The 23,897-nt window shown below is 44.5% G+C and overlaps 1 protein-coding gene across 3 annotated transcripts in view; it reads left to right on the top strand.

Annotated features, from left to right (window-relative positions):
* Window positions 1–22,276, top strand: part of col12a1a (collagen, type XII, alpha 1a) — a 46,537-nt gene extending 24,261 nt beyond the window's left edge. For 2 of the 3 annotated variants that reach the window (XM_005922370.3, XM_005922369.3), the window contains 35 exons: window positions 1,442–1,571; window positions 1,717–1,856; window positions 1,942–2,071; window positions 3,707–3,849; window positions 4,969–5,098; window positions 5,202–5,344; window positions 5,433–5,562; window positions 6,117–6,236; window positions 6,365–6,511; window positions 6,587–6,703; window positions 6,787–6,939; window positions 7,046–7,120; window positions 7,198–7,337; window positions 7,447–7,570; window positions 7,670–7,813; window positions 8,036–8,200; window positions 8,434–8,472; window positions 8,594–8,732; window positions 9,336–9,478; window positions 9,836–9,945; window positions 13,763–13,921; window positions 14,134–14,211; window positions 14,909–14,995; window positions 15,451–15,504; window positions 15,805–15,900; window positions 16,251–16,304; window positions 17,209–17,262; window positions 17,522–17,575; window positions 18,123–18,194; window positions 18,276–18,311; window positions 18,389–18,455; window positions 18,545–18,727; window positions 18,895–18,972; window positions 20,047–20,217; window positions 21,469–22,276. In XM_005922370.3, the coding sequence (XP_005922432.1) occupies window positions 1,442–1,571; window positions 1,717–1,856; window positions 1,942–2,071; window positions 3,707–3,849; window positions 4,969–5,098; window positions 5,202–5,344; window positions 5,433–5,562; window positions 6,117–6,236; window positions 6,365–6,511; window positions 6,587–6,703; window positions 6,787–6,939; window positions 7,046–7,120; window positions 7,198–7,337; window positions 7,447–7,570; window positions 7,670–7,813; window positions 8,036–8,200; window positions 8,434–8,472; window positions 8,594–8,732; window positions 9,336–9,478; window positions 9,836–9,945; window positions 13,763–13,921; window positions 14,134–14,211; window positions 14,909–14,995; window positions 15,451–15,504; window positions 15,805–15,900; window positions 16,251–16,304; window positions 17,209–17,262; window positions 17,522–17,575; window positions 18,123–18,194; window positions 18,276–18,311; window positions 18,389–18,455; window positions 18,545–18,727; window positions 18,895–18,972; window positions 20,047–20,217; window positions 21,469–21,596 (3,933 nt within the window). In that variant the 3' untranslated portion in view covers window positions 21,597–22,276. Of the gene's footprint in view, window positions 1–1,441; window positions 1,572–1,716; window positions 1,857–1,941; window positions 2,072–3,706; window positions 3,850–4,968; window positions 5,099–5,201; window positions 5,345–5,432; window positions 5,563–6,116; window positions 6,237–6,364; window positions 6,512–6,586; window positions 6,704–6,786; window positions 6,940–7,045; window positions 7,121–7,197; window positions 7,338–7,446; window positions 7,571–7,669; window positions 7,814–8,035; window positions 8,201–8,433; window positions 8,473–8,593; window positions 8,733–9,335; window positions 9,479–9,835; window positions 9,946–13,762; window positions 13,922–14,133; window positions 14,212–14,908; window positions 14,996–15,450; window positions 15,505–15,804; window positions 15,901–16,250; window positions 16,305–17,208; window positions 17,263–17,521; window positions 17,576–18,122; window positions 18,195–18,275; window positions 18,312–18,388; window positions 18,456–18,544; window positions 18,728–18,894; window positions 18,973–20,046; window positions 20,218–20,625 lie in introns of all 3 variants that reach the window. The other variant, XM_005922371.3, reaches the window with a different exon arrangement.
* The last annotated feature ends 1,621 nt before the right edge of the window (window positions 22,277–23,897 follow it).

Genomic DNA, 23,897 nt, shown 5'->3' with positions numbered 1-23,897 from the left:
TAGCTCGTGTTTGTCAGTGTTTAGCAGCAGTGACAGGCTTTAATATTTTAGCTAGTGTCTCCTTTCTTTTCATCTCCTTCTCAGTCTCGCTTTAATAATCCAGACAACTGCGGTTTATAGTTTATGGCTTTAACTCAGTCGGTGGATTTGTTTCTTCCTCCACAGCGACTTTGCTTCCAAGAAATCTATACAGCTGTGGCATCGGTGTTCAATTATTTGAGTTTATTCCGAGTCAAATCTCATAATCTGTTGTTTGGATACAGCGGCATTAGTGTGGACAAAACCTTTCCTACTCTTTCCTCAGTATTTCCTGACGCTGCAGACTGTCTCCCACTGGTCGTGCTTTTTTGGCCGTCTCGCTGAATTTTCAAAAGTCTTTCTGGATGACAGCTGAATTTTTGGTTTCAATTTTCTGTCAGACGTTTCTCAGAGCTTCCACGAGCAAGAATTAAAACGAGAACCAGAAGCCTGAGGACGAGCAAATATCTACACACGAGATTTCACGCTGATGCGAAGCGTCTGATCGTTTATTTATGAGATTAAAAGAGATCAAACTTGAACGTCATAAAAAGTTGAGATGTTTGAAGAGGCAGAGTCCAGTCACTGGTGTCAGATATTATCCTGCAGATCAAGTTTAAAGTGCTGCCGTGCACTGGTCCTTCACACTTTTATAGCCACCTTTTAACAGGTGCAATCCAGAATTTGTCATTTTAGGTGACTAAGACTGGAAGTTCATCAAACTGTTTGTATGTTTAAAATACGGCTCGGTGAGGTTTCTTCTTTTGGTTCTTGATGAAATGTAATTGTGCTGATGGAAAAGCGGACGCTTACCCAGGTCGTGTTGGTTCAGTGTCCGGATTTCGACGTGTATGAGTAACCCTGAGTTAAATAAGTGTGTTTTTTGGAAATGGGCTGCACACATTTTGTACTTAAAGAAGAAAAAACTGCCGCAGTGCCAAATAATAAAAATAATAAGTGCCGTCTTGACCCGAAACGCAGTGATAAAACAAATCCAGCAAATGCAAACAGACACACACTCTCTAAGAATATTTACTCCTTATAGCAAAAGCCAACAGCGTTGCAGTAAATCCATCATTAGTCACAACAAGACATCTGACTGTTTCCACCATTAGCGGACATATTTACCTTGGCCACTGTACTGTATGCTAACCTTGTCCAAAAACACTCAGAGCATTCCTGCTGGAAGCTTTCAGGTAGAATTCTTTCCATCAGGTTATCAATCTGAGAAACCCCGCAGAGGATACTTTATTCCATCTAAAACAGAGGAAATACCTCCTCCTCAGCACATAAAAGAGCTGCAGAGTTGTTTTTAAAGCTACAGCAAAAGAGACAGGAAATGCAGAAATATTTTAAGGACTGAAAAGCCAAGTGAAATTTACTAAACTAGTGAACTATGTTTCATTTGTTGTTCCCTAACTAGACCCAGGTTGGAGGAAAGAAGACTACAGTCCTGCTTCCTAAGCTGACGCCTGACACCGAGTACGGCATCAGCGTGGTGGCAGTCTATGCCAAAGGAGCTAGCGGACCGCTGGAGGGCATCGGAAAGACCAGTGAGTTGTGAACAAATATGACAGCCAAGTCTTGGATATATGAATACATCACACTCATGGAAAGTCTCTCAGTTTAAAAAAGCTCACACATGGTGTTCAGCCTTGTTGATGGATGCAACGTTATCATATCTTTATGTTATTCCAGAGCCTCTGGGTGGTGTTAGGAACCTGCGGGTAACTGACCCCACCACCAGCACCCTGACCGTCCAGTGGGAGCCTGCTGAGGGTAGCGTCCGTCAGTACAGGATCTTCTATATGCCTGCAGCTGGAGGAGTGGAAGACATGGTAAGCAAGACATTAACAGCGACATTCAGCCATCTCCAGTGGAACTACCCCGACATGATGTATGCTGTGTTGTATTTCTGCACAGGTGCAGGTATCAGGCAGTACCTACAGTACCGTCCTGAAGAACCTGGATTCTGATACTGTGTACACTGTGTCTGTGGTTCCCGTATATGCTGCTGGAGAAGGACTGCGCATGTCTGAGAACGGCAAAACATGTAAGCACTGCACGCATGCAACCGCTGCTGTAGGTAACGAGATCCACTGCAGATCCACGCGAGGTCGTTAGGCAGCGACAGCGACCTCTGTCATCAGGGTATAGAAAAGCCCACGCAGACCAAGAAGAAGACCTGTGAATGAGATGCCGTGAAGTGGCAGTGGGATTTATTTTCCAGTGTCAGGAATCAATTCCCGTCTATCCGGAATGAACCGAGTGGCCTCGGCTGCTGGCCTGCTGGGTCAGAAACCTTCAATAAGGCAGCCAGTTGTAACTGATTTGTTTCAAATATATCATCCAAATCCTCTGAAAATCTGCAATCCAGCCAGCTCAAATCCCATCTCCTTCTCCAGAAGTGAAAAAAAGTCTGAACCGGGGTACCCGCAATCACCCGACGTCCCGGGTACGAAAAACGTCCATCAGAGAGAGCATTCAGCTGACTCGCTGGGACAGAGCTTTAAACCTTACCTGCAAACTGGAACTTAAAGCTTAAAATAAATGACAGCATTGAGCTCAGTCAGCTTAGTTTGAGTGAACATCGGTTTTCCAGTTTCTCCCACAGCTGAACCACCGAACTCTGCTGGGAATTAGTCAGCATTTTGTGGGGTGATTGCGCAGGAAGGAATTCCTCTGGCCTGGCAGCACTATAATGGTGTCTCCTCTCTCTTTACTGTAACATTGTCCATTTATAGGTTGAGTGAAGGCTAGCGGTCAGGGTAATGGCGGGGCTGGGGTATTTGGCTCCTCTCTGGGAAAAAGAAACAGGGGCTTTGAAATGAATAGAGAGCATTATATGTATAATTGCTCTCAGCCTGCTTTGCTGGGGTCATGCGCCGTGCCAGCTACTGTTACCCCCATTTTCCCTTCTGTAGCAATAGTTCATCATGTTCAGTGGCTTTTCAGTGGACAAGTCAAAGCTCACACTGCCTGTGTACATATATTTATGTTCATTAACGTCAGGCCTTGAATCGGCTCTCGTCTGATTCAACCGTTTGAGCTAACAAGCTGCTCGGCGAGCATTCACAGCATCTTAAAAGTAACAAGCGTTGGTCTGTAAAACATTTAAAGTACGGAAGCTTGCTTACTTTTTTTTCTCCTGCGTTTATGGGGTTATAATTGAGAGCAGCACAAAACCTCCAAACATCTGCTTTGGTTTTTTAGAAGTCTAGCTTCACACAGAGCTGCACATAGGCCTTTCTGTATCCTTTTCATTAACCTTCAGGGCACTGACAGGAAGTGCCCTGTTGATAGCTGTATTGTTAAATAGCATCCTAAACTCGTCTCTGTTGGCTGCTGGGGGAGTTTTACTGGAGAGTTCTCATGTTGTCCTGTTCTGGCCATAAAATGAGTCCAGACCATGATTTATAAACTGAGACAAAGGGAGGATGACAGGACTACAGGAGATTCACAGAGGTGTTATTTAGATACTCGTAAACCTTTTCATCTGGAGTATTTACCAGTACTGGAACCCCAGTTATGCATTTGTGCTTCATTCTTATGGGTTTTGTTTAATTGTTGGTTTTTTAGCCTTAATTTATTGCCATTTTTGCAGTTGTCAGCCTTTCCTTTCCATTCGTCCTCGTTCTCTTGCCCCTCTTTAATTCCTTCTTACCAAACAATATTCCTGTCCCTGCAGTGGAGCGCAGCCCCGTCAGAAACATCCAGGTTTACAACCCCACCACCAACACTTTGAACGTTCGCTGGGAAGCTGCCACAGGTCCAGTCCAGCAGTACCGGGTGGTCTACTCTCCTCTGAACGGTGCCAAGCCTTCAGAATCAGTGAGTTTCCAACTGCTGTGTGGGAATGGCTGATACGTAAATTATATTATTAGATTGTACTTGAGAAAACTAACTGAGAGCAGGTTTATTTCTAATGCCTTCAATCATACAGAATGCGCACAAATATTGAGGATCACCACATGGAGCTGGAAGTGGGAGCATTTGCAGTTTACCGTGCAATTACTTTTAAAAGCACTCGGCCTGCTCACCAAACGCATTGGTGCGAGCGTGTTTGCATGTGTGCACTTTCTGCCATTTGGATTGTTTTGTGTAAATAAGTGCTTGAGTTTCAAACACGTTCATTAAAGCAGAAATTCTTTAGCTGCAGCTCCCGCTCTCTCCGTGCTGCGTGCCATCTGGCATCAGAGTGCCCACATCTTCATATGTTAAAGATTTCTGGGCAGCTCAAAGAATCCATAAAAACTTTTAAAGCGTCTTTTTGCATCAGCTTTCTTCAACATCCATGCCAGATGGACTGCACCACTAGTTTCTTCACTGGGTCGCTAACGACAGTGTCTTTAAGAAGGTGATAGAAATTCCAGCGTATTGATAAAGACATGCACTCAGCTTTCTTTCCCCCCCCTTTGGTCAGCACGTTTAGGACAGGATCGTGCCCTTTGCATGGCCAGAGCTAATTATGCGGGTCAGTGGTAATGTAGCCTGTTTCAGCCAGCACCACCAAATCCAACGCCACCTGGAAATTTGCAGCGTAGCTTTTTAGCTTCATCATCATTGGCTGCTGAGTCCTAAGCCTAAGTTTGACCAGGAGACACTGTGGCATGATTCAGACACCCAGAGCGCTGACCTTAGCCTGTCCAGATAACCGCTCTGAGGCTAAGGACACACGATCAGCTGTCACCTCCATCAGTGCTGGCTGTCACCCACCTAGCCCCCTTTTCTGTCCTTTTTTAAACCACTATCACACCTCTGAACATCAAAGGACTGTTTGGCTCTTCCTTTCACTGCTGCTGACAACAAGGAGCCATTCAGTAAAAGGCAGGTGTAGAAAACAAGCAGCTGCCAGACGAGAGGGGCAGAGTCTGTGGCTGCGTGAATGTTGGATTTGGCCCTTTGGTGCATGTGTGCATAAAAGCTCACTTATTTTGTGTCTCTGCACAGATTCTGGTACCAGGGTCAACCACCACAGCCTTGTTGCAGCAGCTGCTTCCAAACACTGATTACAATGTGGGAGTTGTTGCTCTGTACAGCGATGGCGAAGGACCTGCTATCATGGATGCAGGAAAGACATGTAAGAACTCGGGCCAGTTTGTTTTGTTAGCAGCTCTGAGTGCTGCACAGGTGTTTTCAACAAAAATGCAAAACCATATTCTTCTTCCCGTTTCTGTGCTCAGTGCCTCGAAGTGCCCCGAGGAACCTGCGCGTATACGACCCCACCACCACTACCCTCTCTGTCAGCTGGGACCATGCAGATGGTCCTGTCATGGAGTACCGCATCACCTACGCCCAGATCACAGGAGACCCGATTGAGGGATATGTGAGCATATTTATAATTCGACAGCGATGTTTTTGTGGCCATAAATAACAAAGGCACTTGTTTATGCATCCAATTCATCTGCTTGTAGACTACAGTGCCAGGAAACCGAAACAACGTGATCCTGCAGAACCTGGACCCGGACACGCCGTATAACATCAAAGTGACCGCCATCTATGCTGATGGAGCAGGAGGAGAGGTGGATGGTGACGGACGCACAGGTACAAGCTGTTCCATCTGTGCGACCCTGTGAGAGTTTTTATTCAATAAGCGAGTGTTATTGATCAGCGGCGAGCAGAAAATCCGAACGGATTGATTCACTAATGAGGCTCCTGAGGAACTGAACATTATACCAAACGTGGAATAAGTGATATTGTTGACTTTTAAAGAATGCCAAAAGCACAAAATGCCTTTGGCAGAAAAGCTGCCTGCACTCCAGTGAAGGAGATCGTATCCTCGTAGTGCTGGCCAGAGTCTTGCCTAACTTTGCTTCTCAAACAAAAGAAACACTATTGCGTATCGTAATGCCGCTCCGCTCCTTCAGGCAGATTATTATTCTTATTATGATTTTTTTTTTACTTTCTTTCATGTGCTGGAATTTATCATCCCGCTAATCGCACATTAGAATATTTCACTCAATGTTATTATGAGCAGTGAAGTCAGATGCAGAAATTACCCAGCTGCTGATGGATCACCAAAACTCAGATCCTGTGCATCCCATTACAGTGAACCTTATCCTGTGTTGACTGCGCCGCTCTGTCTTTGCTTCCTGCAGTGGGAATGCTCGGCCCCAGGAATCTGCGTGTTTCTGATGAGTGGTACACCCGCTTCAGGGTGTCCTGGGACCCCGCCCCCTCCAGGGTTAACGGATACAAGATTATCTACCAACCTGAGGGTACGGACATGCTTTAGCATTGGATCAAAAACTATATATCGTTGTTGTTGTTTTTCTAGTTGTATGAGTTGTTACTAGACAAAAAGCCTCATTGCTTACATGCAAGTCATATTAATGTTGCTTTTCAGGCTCGGATGAGTCCATGGAGGTGTCTGTTGGAGACGTAACCTCCCACCAGCTCCATAACCTGAAACCTGGAACCACCTATGACCTGAAGGTGTTGGCACAGTACAACACGGGTGACAGTGCACCTTTGGTCGGTCAAGGCACCACCTGTAAGTACGCTGCTACCTGATGGTTGATGTCTGGATCGGATGGATTTGTAATGAGCTGCGTTTGCTTGTCTTTAGTGTATCTGAATGTGACGGACTTGAACACCTACAACGTTGGCTACGACTCCTTCTGCCTCCGATGGGCCCCTCACAGAGCGGCCACCTCTTACAGACTCAAAGTCAATCCTTTCGATAGTAAGTTCAGTTCACCCGGTTACACGTCACAGTAACATTTTAGTATCAGTTGCTAAGTCGCTCTCCTCTTTCTTCTCCTTTAGCCTCCAGGAGCGGGGCTCAGGAGATCACCGTCAGAGGCTCAGAGAACAGTTACTGCTTTGACGGCTTAACCCCCGACACTCTTTACAATGCCACCGTGTACACGCAAACGCCCAATCTCGAGGGACCTGGAGTCAGTATCAAAGAGAGGACGTGTAAGGAAACGGCTGCTGCTGGAACTTCCTGTTTCTTTGATGTTACAAAGATGTCATTTTACCAGCTATGATGAATTCATACATGCGATTCTTTCTTGCGTTGCAGTGGTTAAACCCACCCCAGTGCCAACAAAGGCTCCCACTCCTCCTCCTCCAGCAACAGTCCCACCTGCGTTAGATGGTAAGGATAGCTTTAATCAATGTATTTACTTTGTCCAGGCGCAATCAGCCTCTAACGTTGCTTTACCTGCATCGCAGTGTGCAAAGGTGCCAAGGCCGACCTGGTCTTCCTGATCGATGGTTCCTGGAGTATTGGAGACGACAGCTTCAATAAAGTCCTCCAGTTTGTTACAAGCATGACTGCAGCCTTCGATGTCATCAGCCCTAAAGGCATGCAGGTCAGCTGATGTTTCGGTGGCTTCTTAAAAAAAAAAAATCATGCACATATTTCCTAATATCTGTGTTCACCGTCGTCACCATCCTCTTATTTTTGTTCTCGGTGAACAGGTTTCATTTGTGCAGTACAGCGATGACGCCAGGACCGAGTTCAAACTGAACACCTACCACGACAAAGGCATCGTGATCTCAGCTCTGCAGGGCGTCCGCTACAGAGGAGGCAACACCAAGACAGGTGAAGCTCTGGGGAAAAAAAGCTGCAAACTTAAAGTTCTGACTGTAGTGAACGTTTGAGGTTCGATGGTCTTCTTCTCCCGTTTTCTTCTTCGTCCAGGCATTGCTTTGAAGCACGTCTATGAGAAGGTGTTCACCTCAGACAACGGCATGAGGAGGAACGTCCCGAAGGTGCTGGTGGTCGTCACGGACGGACGCTCCCAGGATGAGGTCAAGAAGAGTGCAGAGAAGCTGCAGCATTCTGGTATGTGTGGAAATATGAATCGCTGGCTCGTGTGTTTGCATTTGTGCTATAGAAGAAGTAAAACAAGGGAAGCATTTGCTCCTGAACGTCGATTTAGTTCATCTGAACCAGACTTTCTGGCCTGTTTAATAAACTCTTGTATTAATCCCCGCAGCGGGTTTTTGTTGCAGACTTAACAATGGTCTTTGTTTGTTTTTGTGTGTTTGTGTTTTGCGCCGACAGGCTACAGCGTGTTTGTGGTCGGAGTGGCCGACGTGGATATGACCGAGCTGAGAAGCATCGGCAGCAAGCCCAGCGAGAGACACGTGTTTGTGGTAGACGACTACGACGCTTTTGCCAAAATCCAGGACAACCTGATCACCTTCATTTGTGAAACAGCCACTTCCAGTAAGTTTCATGTATCAGAAAACAACAACTAAAGTTTAGTTTCACTCGCAGGCGCAGACAAAAACTTTATTAGACGGGTTGATTAGTGAACAGCGGAGTTAAGGGGAAGCTCTCCCTTTGTCGCGCGCTCCTACCAATCCATTGCCTGGGGAAATATATAAAGGGATATAAATCACATTCTTTCTGCCGTAATCTGTTTTTCCAACTCCTTGTATCTTTTCGTTGTGTCTCAGCTTGCCCTCTGATCTACATCAATGGATTCACCACGCCTGGTAAGCACACAACATCACCATGCAGTGTACACAGCAGATAATCCCTGCAGAGTTTGTTGACATTGCTAAATGCTGTTATGTGGTACACTAGGAGGTTTCTCTCGTTGTTCTTCCCCTCCAGGCTTCAGGATGCTCGAGGCGTTCAATATCACAGACAAGACATTCGCTGCCATGAACGGTGTGTCCATGGAGCCGGGCTCCTTTAACAGCTACATCGCCTACAGGCTGCACAAAGATTCCTTCCTGAACCAGCCCACCAAGTAAGAGCTGAGGTTTCGCTGTATGTGAAAACAGAGGGTGTGCATAATCGCAGGTTACTGGCCTTATCGCCTGCACGCTTCATTATTCGTAATAAAGTTCAACAGCCTCTGCAGTCACAGAGGTCTCCCCGATGCTCAGGCCTCTTTATTGCTGCAGCTCATAGAATATGAGGTGTTAGCAGGAACATTTTGGGTGTAGCGTTTTAATCCCCAAGACCCCCACCCTCCCACCTTTTTCTTACAAGGAGAAAACAAATCACCGCTGAGTCAAGTGCTTTGTCTCTTTATTGGGCACCATTTAGGCGTTGTTAAACACTTGCACAACAGCTGTAGTGTCCAAAAGTCTTCTTAATATGTTTATAATGATGCGACTTTAGTGTGCGTGAGTGCAGCATTTGTCTTATGCACACAAGTGGAAACACTTTCAACCTGAAAGAAGACAGAAAACCCTTTCAACATGTGCACAATTTAATCAAGGCCATGGGAAAAACATGTGCCGGCTGTGTCACACAGTAGACCATTTGTTATGCATATCAATATTAATCTGCTACAGTAACGAGCGCACAGCGTCTGATCACAGGGTGTGATTTTTCACAATTACAGGGAGATCCATCCGGATGGTCTTCCCCCTTCTTACACCATCATCCTGCTCTTCCGCCTCTTGCCCGACACGCCCTCTGAAGCTTTTGATATCTGGCAGATTGCCGACAAAAACAACAACCCTGAAGTCGGGGTCACGGTCAACCGTAAGTCTCCCCTGCTGAATATTCTTACCCTGAGCTGTACACTCTTTAAAATCGTACTTTGTTTTTTTGTATAAATCACTAAAGGTGCTAGTTGCAAAGCTTCAGGACATACTGCTTGAAATACAATTGGACTTTTTTGTTGTTTCGCTGGGAGCTTTAACTCTTAAAACAGCACCTTGTTCAAACCATGTGCATGCACATAACCACAGGAATTGTCCTAATCCCTCCGAGCCTTCCCTTTATCCTTCCCTTTATCCTGCTCTCTCTGCGAGCATGTGTTCTCTATAGTCTGTGCTTTGCGTGCCACTGCGCTGTAACACACTGTCAGGGATTCATCAAAGGCTCTTCTCTTTTCAGCTTCCAGCAAAACAGTCACGTTCTACAACAAGGACACCCGAGGAGAGATCCAGAGAGCCACATTTAACGAGCAGCAAGTGAGGCGGGTTTTCCACGGCAGCTTCCACAAGGTAAACATCGGGCGTGATTCTTAAAGAGAGGAGCAAAGTGACATTTTGGCTTTAATGCGAAAGACTGGGAGTCTTTTGTTTGTGAGCTGAGCGCTGCTTCTCCTTTCTGAAGGCTTTTGTGTTTTCAGTCTTTTCACGTCTGTTTTTACATCCTTTCACACTCTGTGGCTTCTATGCCTCCTTTCTTTTGGCTGAATTACCTTTTAATGCGAAGATGTGACAAAACATTCAGGGTCATGTAGCCGTATCAAAAGGTTCCTGCTATCAATCTCAAAGTGGCAACCTGCTGTCAAAGTGGCCCCTTTTTACACACACATATATATATATATATATATTACTTTAATTTAAGCCACGGCCAGTGAATAGGACAAATGGGCTGTGGAGGCTATAAATAAGTTTTAAAAACTTTGGCTGGAGGGAAATTCTGCTGCAGACTGTTAGAGTGAATCATGGCGGTCTGACCACATCAAGACTCTAAGCTTTCCTGGTAGTTGTTAGATGAATTCCAAACCAATCTGCTCCTCGCTGTATCAATTTTTATGTGGGTTCAGTTGACTTGCTTGCATTTTTTCCACAAACAACACGAAACATCTTCATTTAATTCCCCAAAAGACATTCCTGCAGGTGCATGAAAAAGCGTCTTTCACCCGACCTCCCCGTCTACTAAATGTTCTCGGTTTTCAAACTAAAAGCTGAAATTTCAGGACGAGTTTAAGTTAATGCTGAAGATATAAAAATCAGTAGCCCCCGTGATGAATCGGCTGAAATTTGCTTGTGCGATCGGTGGAGATTTGGGCTGGAATGTGTACTTTTCTCATTGTGAAAGCAAGGAAACACATTATTGGCTGAACGCTGCAAGGACAGTGAGCGGTGGATTTAAGGCTCCAGGATCCAGATGTTTGCAACTGTCTTGATGAAACATTTTCTTTATTTTGAAACCATCATCTGCTCCAGATTTCCTGTGAGAAATTAAGCCAGAACTCCTAAAGTGGCACGTATTTAAAGATTCGTGAACATCAACTCTTCAAACAATCGGCCAAAACCTCTCATCTTACACAGAATATCAACAACAGCGGCGATATTGTGTTTCAGACTGTTTCTTTCCCTTCGTCGGTTTAGCCGCTATATTAGGAACACATGCCGGGCTTACTACTGTGATAAACACCATTTGTATCGTATGCTTTTTCTCTGGGCTACAGAAAGCGGTAAATAGAGACATGGACTGTCTTTGTGGCCAGTGCAAAGCATCAGTGACTTCAAAACATCCCCTGTTCTGTTTCAGCACAGTAAGACGGTATATTTTACAAACCTGGAAAGATTTACGATGCTAAATTGATCACCGGGGGGAAAGCGGCTGGTTTCGGTGTACTCCAAGTCACAACCAATTGCATTTGCTATTTCTAGACAGCGTCCTCCGTATTTAGTACACTTGTACGTTTATTCTAAGGTCATCGAAGTAAACGACCCTTTTCGACATACAGACATCTTATCTGACATCAAAGTTTGCCACCCCACTTCCTGACATGAAAGAGCTCAGCGTGATGTACTGGCCCAGAGATCAGAGCCTGCAGCAAATTACTTTTTAGTTTGACCGTTTAGCGTCTACACAGCTAATTGCAGGGTGACTTCATGAATGAATGCGACCCTGGAAAATGTTGGGTCAGGATTGGATTTTAATTGCATCACAGTCGGTCGAGTCTTCGGTGCGTGCGATTGCGCGTGCATGTGCGTTCTCTCGGGCTGGGTGAGCACTGGGTAGTCGGTTTGTGGTGCAATAGTTGCTGTTGCATGAGCTGGCGAGTCTGCAGCGGTCTACCTAGCTGCTTATTTGCTGGTCTGCTGAGTAAATGCCGCTGCTGACTGCTGCGGTGCAGGGTGTTTACATGTTGTCAGTGGTTTTCCAACACTTTGTGGCTATTACAGACTGACCTCAGCATGAGTGTGCGCAGGCTCAGCCAGAGTGACCACTGATGAGACTGTCACAAATGATAGTTGGGTTTTTTGTGTGTGTGCAGAAAAGCGAAACGCAGTGAGATCTGAAATACGGAGTGAATACAGATTTAGTGAAGACTTACTTTCTAACCTTACACCTCAGCTTTCATTGGATCAGCTGGTAGAGGATATCATCTGCTAACTGGAACTGAATCAATCTCTGTCTGCAAGCCAGTCCCGATGCTTTCAGTGGAGTCTGGATGTGCATGAATGTTAGACAGAAAGCACTTTGTGTCATGTAATCAGGTTTTTGACTCGCTTCTAGAGTATTTTCTGTGTCCTTCAGGCTAGTTAATAAAGAGTAACCCAAGCTGGGGAGGTCGTGGTCAACTGCTACTTAAACATGTGGGATCACTCTCTGAGATGACTATAGCAGATGCTAACCACTCACTAGCCCCACTGGGGAATTCCCGCCCCCCACCACATTTGACTGATGGGAACCTTGCTGGTAACCAAAGATTTTTTCCATATGTCATGATGACCAATCGCGTGTTCACTGCTTAAAGTTTGATCATGTAAGTTGTTGTAATAGTGAAAAGTACATTTTAGTTTGCGTTGTCTTTGTTCATGAAGGCGGTGCCAGTGTACCGCTCTTTGTGAGCCCAATGCCAAATTGATTATAATCTTCATTTCTGACAAAAAAGTCGACAAAGTTAAAGATAATTCCGTTTTTTTTTCATAGAGAAGACTTACGCCTGCTTATTAACAGGGCTTTGAGTCTTTTGAGGTTCAGGATTGGGGGAAAAAAAATGGAGGAAGACGGAGGACGGAGCCTAGAGCAACAAAATGTGATATGAAATAAATCTCGGATATCATGTGCATTGGAGCGGCGACGGTGTCAGCTTGAAATCTCACCATATGTGCTGTGACTGTGGAGTGTTGACACAGCAGAGCACAGTGAAACCCTCTGTGTTAACAATTGATGAATGAAAGTTGTTCGTCTGTCAACGCTTTGCTGCATTTGGACAAAATCATTTAACAGCAACCATCAGCTGAGGGAGCGCTGGTCATTATTTTTCCTGAAGCCTCAATTTCCAGTGACACTGTGGTTTTTTTTTTGTGTTTTTTTTACTGTGTTTACTTACTGGTCAGTGAGGTAATGTGTACAGTATACCATCCAACCATGTTTTGGTAAGCCCTCAGGAGCATCGTGGCGAATTATATCCACGCCAGGACCTGGAGATAAACGGCAGCCCTCTCTCTTTGTGGTCTCACCAGATAGTTTGTTCTGTTTCCAAGGAAGTAAACTATAATTTTAAGATTGATTGCCAAGAACTATGGCCTAGTCTGTGGTTGGTATAGCTTCGTAGAAAGAATTGGTAGCTTGCTTTTCCTGACATAAAGAAAGCTTGTCTGACTGATAGGCAGAGGAAAATGTGCAACTCTGAAGGGAAACTATGGAAAGTGTAGGACTTTTGATGGCACACCGCAAAAGATATTATTTCAAGATGTGGAGCCGGGTCCTCTGAATAGGAAACTTCAGAAACTGGCACTTTGTCACTCTGTGCTGTTATACAATCACTGACTAGCACTTTAATACCACATGGAAATGCCAGTGTTGTATATTCCCACTTTACGGTCCATTTATCTGTGGAGGCATCAAACAGCAGCTCAAAGACTAAACATTTCTAGTCTCATGGTTTCACTTTCTTATAAAGAAAAGATTAATATTTAAACGGCAGCCAAAGAGATTTAAATGCCAAACCAGCTTTTCAGAAGCGCCAATGTTCTTAGAAATATTTGCCAAATAATCGTTGCAACCAACTTGGCAGCTGAGGAGACAAAGATGTTAATGGTGCCCTCTCTTCATCTGTCCCTCCTGCAGCTCCACATCACCGTCTCTCCAGAGAAAGTCAAGCTCAACATTGACTGCCAAGAGGTGGCAGAGAAGCCCATCAAAGAGGCCAACAACATCACACTGGATGGCTATGAAGTGCTTGGCAAGATGGTCAAGTCTGGAGGTGGAAGGAGGCAGTCTGCTACAGTAAGTCAAAAAAACGAGCTGGGACTCATTAAAACTGCAAAAGTGTGGAAAAACGCTTTTGGAAGATCATCTCTTAAATTTCCAAAGAAAGAACATCCAAAACTTCTTGTCCATAGATGCACAATTCACTTTTAACTGCTCCCACCGAATGCGTCTGGCTTTTAACACCGTAGGAGCCATTTGTTAACAGCCTCGCTTCTTCTGTTGTGTAGTTCCAGCTCCAGATGTTCGATATCGTCTGCAGTTTGAGCTGGATCAGCCGAGACAGATGCTGCGACCTGCCTGCAACAGTAAGAACAATTTAAAATCGTGTCGTAAACAAGCCAGAAGGCCGCTGACATACATGCGCACTGCTCGGCTATTCTGCCACATTTGCTTCCCATGTTCTCTCTGAAGCCTTTAATCTTTGCTGTTAGCTGTAACACATCTCCAGAGGTCCACTGTGACTGTATACACTATCCTGGGTTTACAGCCCAAAGTATACGTTTGCTGGTATGTGGTCATTAAGCAAAACGCTATAGTGCTGTTTGAAAAGAAAGCGCCTCAGCTGGCCTCAATGGAACCTTGTATCCTGTGTAATTGTGCTAATCGCACTATTGCCATCATGACCTCCCGATTACATGAAAACAAACGCTCCTTTAGATCACCAAGCACTCACTAAATCACATTTACTTTGATGCATTATGGTAAAAACCGGATGCATGCACATTTAGGCAATTACATGTAATTCTTGTGTAATTTGCATCACATATTAATCCATCATGTCAATGATTGCAGTCTTATATAACACATCACATCAACCAATCATTTCCAAATACGTGGACAGCGTTTGGTCCTGAAGCTTCACGATGACCAGAGTTTGTTGGGATACTGTTGCCTAATTGTGTAATTGTATGCTACAGATTTCAAAGACAAGCCTTCGATTGTCAGTTGGTGTTAAATATGCAATAATAATGTGTGTTTCTGCTCAACTTTGGTCCTTTTCAGAGAGATGAGGCCAAGTGTCCATCCCTTCCTCACTCTTGCACGTGCACGCAGGACAGCATCGGCCCCCAGGGACCTCCTGGACCTTTGGTACAGAAACTCCCTCCATCATCCCTTAATCTGCCTTCACTTCCTCTTCCTCTGCGTGTCTTCACCTGATAAAGCAGTTTTCTCAGAAGACAGAAATATTTCAGAGATGATGATGATAAAGCCAGACCGTTCTCTGTTACAGTGACCATACAGCTTCACATTTGTACTCAAACACACTGAGGATGTTTTTTTTTTAATCTCTGGAAAGAGCATTTGAGGATGAGACAAGTGGCACATGTGAAAAAAAAAAAAGTGGGCTTGGGGAAAAGTGTCAAAAGATAAATGCCTGTCGGAAAAACGGCAGTACAGACGTCTTGAGGAGAGGTCTGGAATATGTGGGCTTGGTAACCTCACTAAGCCAATGCAAGGATTTCGCTGGCTTTGGGGCTTTAGGGGTTTTGGAACTTGCTCCTGTTGTTACACTCACTCGGATTTCTGGCTCCTCACTTTTCTAGGGAAGCCCGGGCACCAAAGGACCTCGAGGAGACAGAGGAGATCCTGGCAAGCCTGTAAGTTAAACTTGACATCACTGTAGGCTTTGATTTTATGAGGCTCCTAAAGTAAAGTTAGATATGTGATAAATATGCTTCGCGATGCCATGGTATTTCGCAAGCTATTGCAAATTGCACACATCTGAAGTCAGTTATCGACTGTATGTTTTTCCACAGCTACAGTTAGAGGGGCCTATGTTAGGTAACCTAAAGGCTCGTTTCCCGAGGCAATCATTGTCTATATGTGCAGTTAAAGGTTTGCTTTAGGTTGCCAGAGGCTGTGTAACATTTCGTTGTATGTTTCGGTTAATGCTTTAGGGTTCGATGGGTCCACGTGGTGAGCAAGGACTTCCAGGTTCGATGGGACCACCAGGTCCACAAGGCCCTAACGGACTCTCTCTGCCTGGAGAACCAGTAAGTTCATCCACACTCCAAAGAAATCCTCTGAGTAGATGTACGTTTCCACACTATCACTGTTTTTTCTTTAAATTACCGTTCACATGTGCTGATAAGTGAAGTTTGTGTGAAAGTTGATGAATAGCTGATGTAGTTTACATTTTGCCAGTGAGTTGGATTTATAACTAATGTCAAAACACATCACACTCCCCTCGACGTGAAGAAAGACCAGAGGGCTCGCTTAGGATTTTTTTTTACCTGCAGATGTTCTTGTGAAAACACAAAATCAATCACAATCACAGGTTCACCGAAAGAAAACAACCCCAAAGACTAAAGCAAGCTTGTCTTTTCTCATCCTCCATCTTCAGGGTCGCCCAGGACCGAAGGGAGATTCCGGAGACCCAGGCATGCCCGGTCTGCAAGTACGTACTTCTCTTTATTTTGTGGTTTGTGAGCAGGAAACGGGAGACTATCCACAGAGAGCGGTGTTGCTACTGGAGCCTGGATTTAGTCCATATGGCTGGATGAAAACCACACTCAGAGTGGGAGGTTTACCATGCCATCCTCAGGGAGTCCCACACTCTCAGATCAGCCCACTGATTGACAAACGGTAGAAGGCCGCTGATGCAGTTAAATTATTATGAAGTGCAGGCTCATGTTACCAAAGGGGAAATGGGGAATGGAACATGTTCTTCTCCAGCCTTGTAACTGAAGATGATTGGGACGTGGTAAAGACTTGCACTCTGTCTGAAGTTTGAGCATCTTTGACTTATGGCAGAAGACATCCTGCTGAGCTTGTGGATGAAAATGAAGGTCAAATAAAAGCAGACTCTTGGGAGTTCTTTGAGGTTGCACGGATTTTTTTTGACTGTCAGAAGCAAATATGAAGTTAGGCCAAATCCATTTTATATAATAGTTAGGAATTTTCTGGATTTGAGAGGCTTGGTATTGCGTAGCCATCATCGCTTCGCTCATCCAGCCAACTCCCACCGTTCAGTTGGAGAGAACCTCACTATTGGCCATTCTGGTCCTTGAATAAGCAAATTCAGACATGAGAGAAAGTCCCAGAGCTTGTTGGCAGCATTGTGATCGTTGCTTACGTAATACAGCTTATTATAACAGCCTATGTACATTTCTACAAGATGTCCTACGTCAAGAGACAAGAGAGAGGTTTTCCTACCAAAATATGTACTGTTTTTGGCTCGACACTGAGGAAAATGCAGGATTTTTCTGTTAATTCTAGGTCAGCGGGGCCACTGGGGAGCTCTATAAACGTCCTGTTCTTGATCATTCACATTTGATGAAGTGTGTCTGCCTTTTTCCCAGGGTCCTGCTGGACAGCGCGGTCCTCTGGGCCCTGTTGGACCGAGCGGAGCGCGGGTAAGATCGATCTTTGGACATGCATTGTATTCACACTGTGTTCAAAGCCTAGAAATACTCAAGCACATGTTTTACATGCGATCAGCCACTTATACACGGCCCCATGTTTGATGTTGCCTCCATGTTCTCACTTACGTCAGCCAGAACCATTGAGCCACTGCCTATAAGCCTAATGTAAAAACACACACACAGGCTGATGTATTGCAGGGGTCTCCAGTGTGTTGTTATCCATGTGTGATTGTATGTTGTTTCTGCTTAGGGGCCACCAGGAAAGGAGGGACCATCTGGACCCAGAGGCCCACCAGGACCCATGGTGAGTGTGGAATTGTTTGTGTTGAAAGGAGCCAAATAAATATTCAGTGGAGTGTGCTTTATTTCCTGATATATCTGCAACAATTACTCCTCTGGCTCCACGGCACATGAAAAGCAGGCTGTAGTCTGTAGCTTCCTCCACTGTTACCAGGATCGTGCGTGCATCTCATTTCCTTTTTCTGTGGTTTAAGGAGGTCTGAATCCACTTAATCCAGCCGCCATGCCAGCCAGTATAGAACGCACACGTACTATACCATCCTGAGTGCTCAGAGAGCCATTAGCGCCGGCTGGCGAGCGTGTTTGTGTACATGTGTGTGTGCACATGCTGCTGTGCATGTGTGTGTTTAAATCTGTTCTTGGCAGCTTGTGCCACGTGCCCCTACACCCCCCCAACCCGCTGCAGATGCTAAAGTATAGCTCCCTACCTAAAGCTTGTTGTGCAGCTATTAACAGGGAGCAGAAGTTAAATGTTACGATTACATTTACTGTGCAGTCATTTCAAATAAAAACCGCTTTTCTCTGAAAATTCTCCTTTTTTTTTTTTTTAGGGAAATCCTGGAAATCCAGGTGTTCCAGGAATAACAGGAAAACCAGGAAAACCAGGAGATCCAGGAAGTCCAGTACGTACTGAATAACGTGGCACAAATATAGGGGTCCAGGACGTGGTACGCTTGTTCTCATGTTGTTCCTCTCATTAACAGGGACCTCTTGGCCTTAAAGGAGAGAAAGGAGAGAGGGTGCGTATCATCTTCTCATCGCTGTTTTGTAACGCTTTAGGAAACAATCGCTTCATGACAACATCTTTGTTTTCCAGGGAGATTTTGCATCCCAGAACATGATGCGCTCCATTGCCCGACAAGTTTGTGAACAGCTTGTGAACAGTGAGTCAAATATTTCATATAACTCTGGGAATTTATCTTAAATGATATTTCTGTCCTAAATCTCTTTGATGCGTCCTCTTTGTTTGAAGGTCAGATGAGCAGAGTCGACATGCTGCTCAACCAGATTCCTTCCGGATATCGTAGCAACACTCCTGGACCACCCGGGCCTCCGGGCCCTCCTGGCAACACGGGATCCCGCGGAGAGCCCGGACAGCCTGGCCGAACTGGTTTCACTGGAAACCCTGGTTTACCTGGAAATCAAGGAGAAAGAGGTGCGATACCAACTCTGTGGTTTATCCACAATTCCAAGCAAACACTTTAATCAAGAGTCACCTCAGTTGTGTTTCATAGACACCCTGGACATTTCTCCTTTTTGCCAGATATGAGAACTTATTTTCATTTGTTTGAAAGTGAGTTCTCCTCTTGAATGTTTCTGTAGGTTTGCCAGGAGATAAAGGAGAGCGAGGGGCTCCAGGAACCGGTATCAGAGGACAAAGAGGCCCAAGTGGACCACCAGGTAACACAATTCATCTTTTTGAAGTGAAGTAGGCCATAGCGAGAAGAAAACGAGCTGCTTTAAGCTTGTTTTCTGTTGAACATTGTTCTCCAGCAGCTGCAGACAGTCTGCTGCTCTCCCACTGTTCAAATTTACAACTCGATCCTGACTCTAACACAGTTTCGCCGTGACAGCCTTTTCCAACCTTCTTGGTGGACCTTTCTAGGACCGAGTACTCCCACTGGCCCCATTAAAACGACACATTTCAGCAAGAGGCTGAAATTTACCTACAGTAACTGTGGCTCAGGATCTTTGGTTTGGGCAGCTGCGCTACATAAATTTTTTGGAGAGGCCCCAAACATTTTCCCAATTCTTTCCTTTCTTAAAGATTTATGTGATGTGTGCATATTAGACATCTACAAAGACATCCACGGTAAATGGAAAAAGAATTTTCACATGTGATGTTCAGACAGCACCCAGGACGTCTTTAGACCGTGTTGCAGTTCAAGAAAAAGAGAAAATGTCATTAGTTTGAATGAGCTTGTAGTTTTCTTTAGGTGAAAATGAGATCTGGTGTGCGGCTTATAAAAGTGCTCGAGAAAGTTTCCGTTCCCTTGGGAAGTGATTCCTCAACAACAGGAACCTCCTATTGATGTCTACCCCACACCGAACACTGACATCTCTGTTTCAGTGAATGAAGTGAGAAACAACTAGGAAGTCCACGCTGATGACTCACACGCACTGTGTATGTGTGTGGGTGTGAGTGGGGGGCTCAGATTGTTGTACAATGAGCTTTCTTTAGTGGCTTCATTGACAACACATGGGCTCACTTAAAGGAGAGAAAAAAAGAGGGGGGAAAATTCCACCGTGAGTTTTGCTGTCTAGACAGACGGGGCCGGGGTGATTCCAAACAGCCCAGACTGCATCCCTCTCTTTAATCGAGCCACTGAAAAGTTGAAATTACAGTTCTGCTGCCCTGTGAACCCCCACCGTTTCCACAGACGGGTTGCGGATGATGTCAGTGGGGTTTTGTGCTTAGCTGTAGAGACTCCCTGCTCAGGTTGGCTTCACTCGCCTTCTCGCTCCCATTTGCAGGGCCACCCGGAGAGTCACGAACCGGATCCCCGGGGCCTTCTGGCTCCGCTGGGCCTCGTGGCCCTCCAGGTCGTCAGGGCACTCCAGGCGTGAGGGGACCACCGGGACCACCTGGGTACTGCGACTCCTCTCAGTGTGTTGGCATTCCTTACAACGGACAAGGTTACACAGGTACGCTTGATGCGCTGTAGGTCCTGCATGGTGCTACATCAGAGGAAACTCCAAGTGTATGCACGATTATTAGACTGGCAGCTCATTGGACAAATTCAATGGATGGAGGTATGAATGCAGCAGAGTGTTGATATTGGAATAAAACTATTAGTTTTGTTCCCTGGGATTCGTTTTCAGTTACTCATGCTGCTCTGTTGAGCTTTGTTGGTTGAGCTTTGTGACAAATTTTCAAAAATAGCAACTTTTGAAGAAGCGGTCAAATAATTTGGAACTTGTATATTTAAATACCTCCATACATTTAATGTCCAGGTTTGAAACTGGCATGTAAAGCATTCTAGCTATTGGTCAAATGAGATGCTTTTTACTTTGTTCCACAGAAAACTCACACCTTGTTTGAACTATTTTCAGGTTTTGCATAGTAAACGTTCTAAGTCAACTGTGCTGCTTACACTTTGAAGTCCCGTTTCTGAGATGTTTGGCCGTTTGCTATTGGGCATGTAAGGATAAATCGCCACGGACATGATTATTGAACATTTAAAAAGAAAAAAAAAAAACACGAATGGAGCGGACTAACATCATCTCACAGCTACAAGCTACGGTGATGGCAACCTGCTGGTCTGTTTGCATCTTGAACCACAAACCGTTGGGAGATAGAAAGCAGAGACTGAGCACTTCTACAGAGGAAGGAGCATGTACAAATACCACCCAAAACAAGTACTAACATAGAGGAGCGTTAATGTAGAGGTGACACGTGTAAATAAAACTAATGTTTTGCCTTGTAAATGATTGTATGAAACGAGACATTTCACTAAAAATCAAGTTAACATCTGTATTGAGCTCGTGCCTTGTAACCCTCTGCTTACTTACATCAGCATAACCCCTGTTTATGACGCCTGAGTGCCCTAAACAGCTCTGGTCCAGACTGAAGCATGTTTCATTTGTACTTTTTAATCATCGTGCTCTTTGTGTACATTGGTGAAAATGGTGCTAAATGTTGCTTTCCTGCTATTTCCATTTGTCTTTTATAGTATCAGCTGGTTATGTTACTATGTCTTTTTTATTCAATATCTTGTTGGGATTTATTGTAAATGTCATCACAGCTTTTAAAACTTCTTTTTGTTACTTTAGAGAGAAGCAGTTTGACACAGGGCATTTTTTAAAGTCCACAGTGCAATATAATTTAAAATTGTGCATGTGAAAAGTTGCAGAAGCAGCCCGTTTTTTGATTGGCCATCCTCAATATGTTTCTAGCCAACCGGTACCCACCTGAACCCGAAGTAGTGAATATACCTGTGGAGCCAGCTGGAGAGTTTGACACACGAAACCCCAGAGGAAAGCGATCGCTACCACAGGACAATACAGAAACACTAGCATCATAGCTACGTTAAGGAGCGGTCAGAAAGTCTACTATTGAATAACTTACAGGAACACTTAAGTGAGGATGAAGCGATATCCAGAGCAAAACTAGTACTTATATGGGTTTGATACCCCTGGCTATAATGAACATATATTTTTTTTTTGATGTGACAAACTTTAGGAAGATGAATACAAATGTACATGTTACAAACCTGTGTGCTTGCCAAGTGTCTGCTTGTAATATAACCGCAAGTGTTAATCGGGCTTCAGTGCACTAATCGTGTAAAATCCCGTCCAGAGATGTACATCGTGTATGTTTTTGAACACTTTCCATCTACCCATGTCGTTTTCAGTAAGTACTGCCGTTTCAGTTAAAAAACATCGCCCCTGTGACATTGTGACCAATTTGTAAACCCGCTGATATTCTGACTCTTTGTAACAAGCAGCATTTCTTTTTAAATATTTTGTTTTCTTACCAAAGGTGGAATTGCATAATTGTGCTGTATATTTACTGAGGATTTCTAAGGCAGAATATAGTTGTCATTTCCTATCGATGCAGTTTCAATTTGGTTGCAAGACTATGGACATAGGATTGCTATTTTCATGTTTTAACTGCACATTTTGTGAATTCCACACAGCCTTATTTTCTTATTTATTTCTGAAACGAAAGAGGCATTTTTCAATAAAACTACTGAAAATGTAACAGTTGTTTGAGCTTTCTTATCGTTTTTCTATAAACTGAACTTTGAGTCAGAAACGTCAAAGGTCTGAGCCGCAGCTGCTGTCTGTTCGAAATTCCTCTAGATGTTTATTTGAGCGACAGAACCTGTTTTTCCTCAACATGAGACTTTCAGGAAAAGACTTTGAAGTGGAAAACTTTATTTATTTTGACAGCTAAAGATATTTTGAGCCTGTCAAGACAACGAGAAGAGAAAGAAAGAAAGAGCTTTCTCAACTTCTGAGCTACTTCACAGTCTTTGACATGAAACCGCTTGGCTTTTATCCTATCAGACTGCAACAATTAAGCTTAGAGATCCATAAGGAAACAATGTAGTGGTAACTGGGCCAATACCAGCACTGGAAAAACCCAAAGATTTACGCCCTTCAAGCATGTCTAATGGTGAAATAAGAGACGTATGAGGTAAGCAACAACTGACAAGTTTCTGTTTGTTGTGATAAAGGGAAAGCATGTCTGAGGAGGGGTTCTGCACAAATGCCACAGATAAGAGCTGCGAGTAATGTCCCGAGGTCAAGCTCGGCAACACAAACGTGGAAACATTCCACTCTGGATGTGTCTTACCTTTATTTCCTGATGATAAGTGCATGAAGGTGTAAAACAGCTGCTACATGTTACACAAAGGCTTAAGTGAAAGGACCCACAGCTGATGGTTCTCACTGCTTTAGTTATCACATGATTTCTCTATTAAGCCCCTCCCCTTTTTATTTTATAGTACTTACAGACATGTTTACTGCGACATATGGAAATGTATCCACACCTGTTTTTAACGCCATACAGAGTTCACACTGCGTTTCAACATACAGCAAACACATTATCATCTCAACATCATTCGACGACACCGTCCAAGCAAACTCTGAGGCTACATTTGCCCCCATTTTCGCACCACATCCAAACGATACCGCGTTTCCCCCCAAACTTACTGATGCCTCACTGTAACCCACCTGGTCTGGTTGAGTTTGATGGCAATCCAGCGTCCATCTGTGTTCACTTTGTGGCCAGAGTTTCAAGTGGGCTGCTCTAGCGGTTGTTACGCACTTCTGTTTTATCTCTGGATGTCCTCTTGAAAAACAGCAAACAAAGCACTTTTTCGGCTACAGTGGGAAGAAATATTTGTAATCTTATGTAGCATTTTATGACTTCAGGGAAAAGGTTTTGGAAAATGTACATATTTGCTGAAAGGATGAACAGCAAAGCTGAGACTTCTCATACGCTCTCCAAGCTCTTTAAAACATATCTGTTCATCTGAACACTTCACGTCCTCACTTTAGGTTTGACAGCGTTTTAGTAGGTAAGCTGAAAGGCTTGGATGTGAATTGAGCTGCGGTTTGGGGAAGGGCTCGAAGGGGCTCCCGGGCCTGGCAGATCCCCGTGTTATAAATACAAGTGAAGAAGTTAAACATTTGATAAGTGGAGGGAGGGTGGGGCACGTGAATGAGAACAAACAGCTTGTAGAACTGGGGAACAAAAAAGATGAGAACTGGAAGGAGCATGTTTGGAGGTCCTGCTCCTGAAATTCTGATACTTCATCTCCAAAACAAGTTTTACCATAGAGATTGAAAATGTGACGTCATTCAGGGGTAAAACC

This window comes from Haplochromis burtoni, unplaced genomic scaffold, assembly GCF_018398535.1.
Source record: "Haplochromis burtoni strain Fernald_Lab_line unplaced genomic scaffold, NCSU_Asbu1 Contig_55, whole genome shotgun sequence".
NCBI lineage: Eukaryota > Metazoa > Chordata > Actinopteri > Cichliformes > Cichlidae > Haplochromis > Haplochromis burtoni.
The sequence above is the reverse complement of the archived record's forward strand: the minus strand, read 5'-3'. Positions and strand labels throughout refer to the sequence as shown.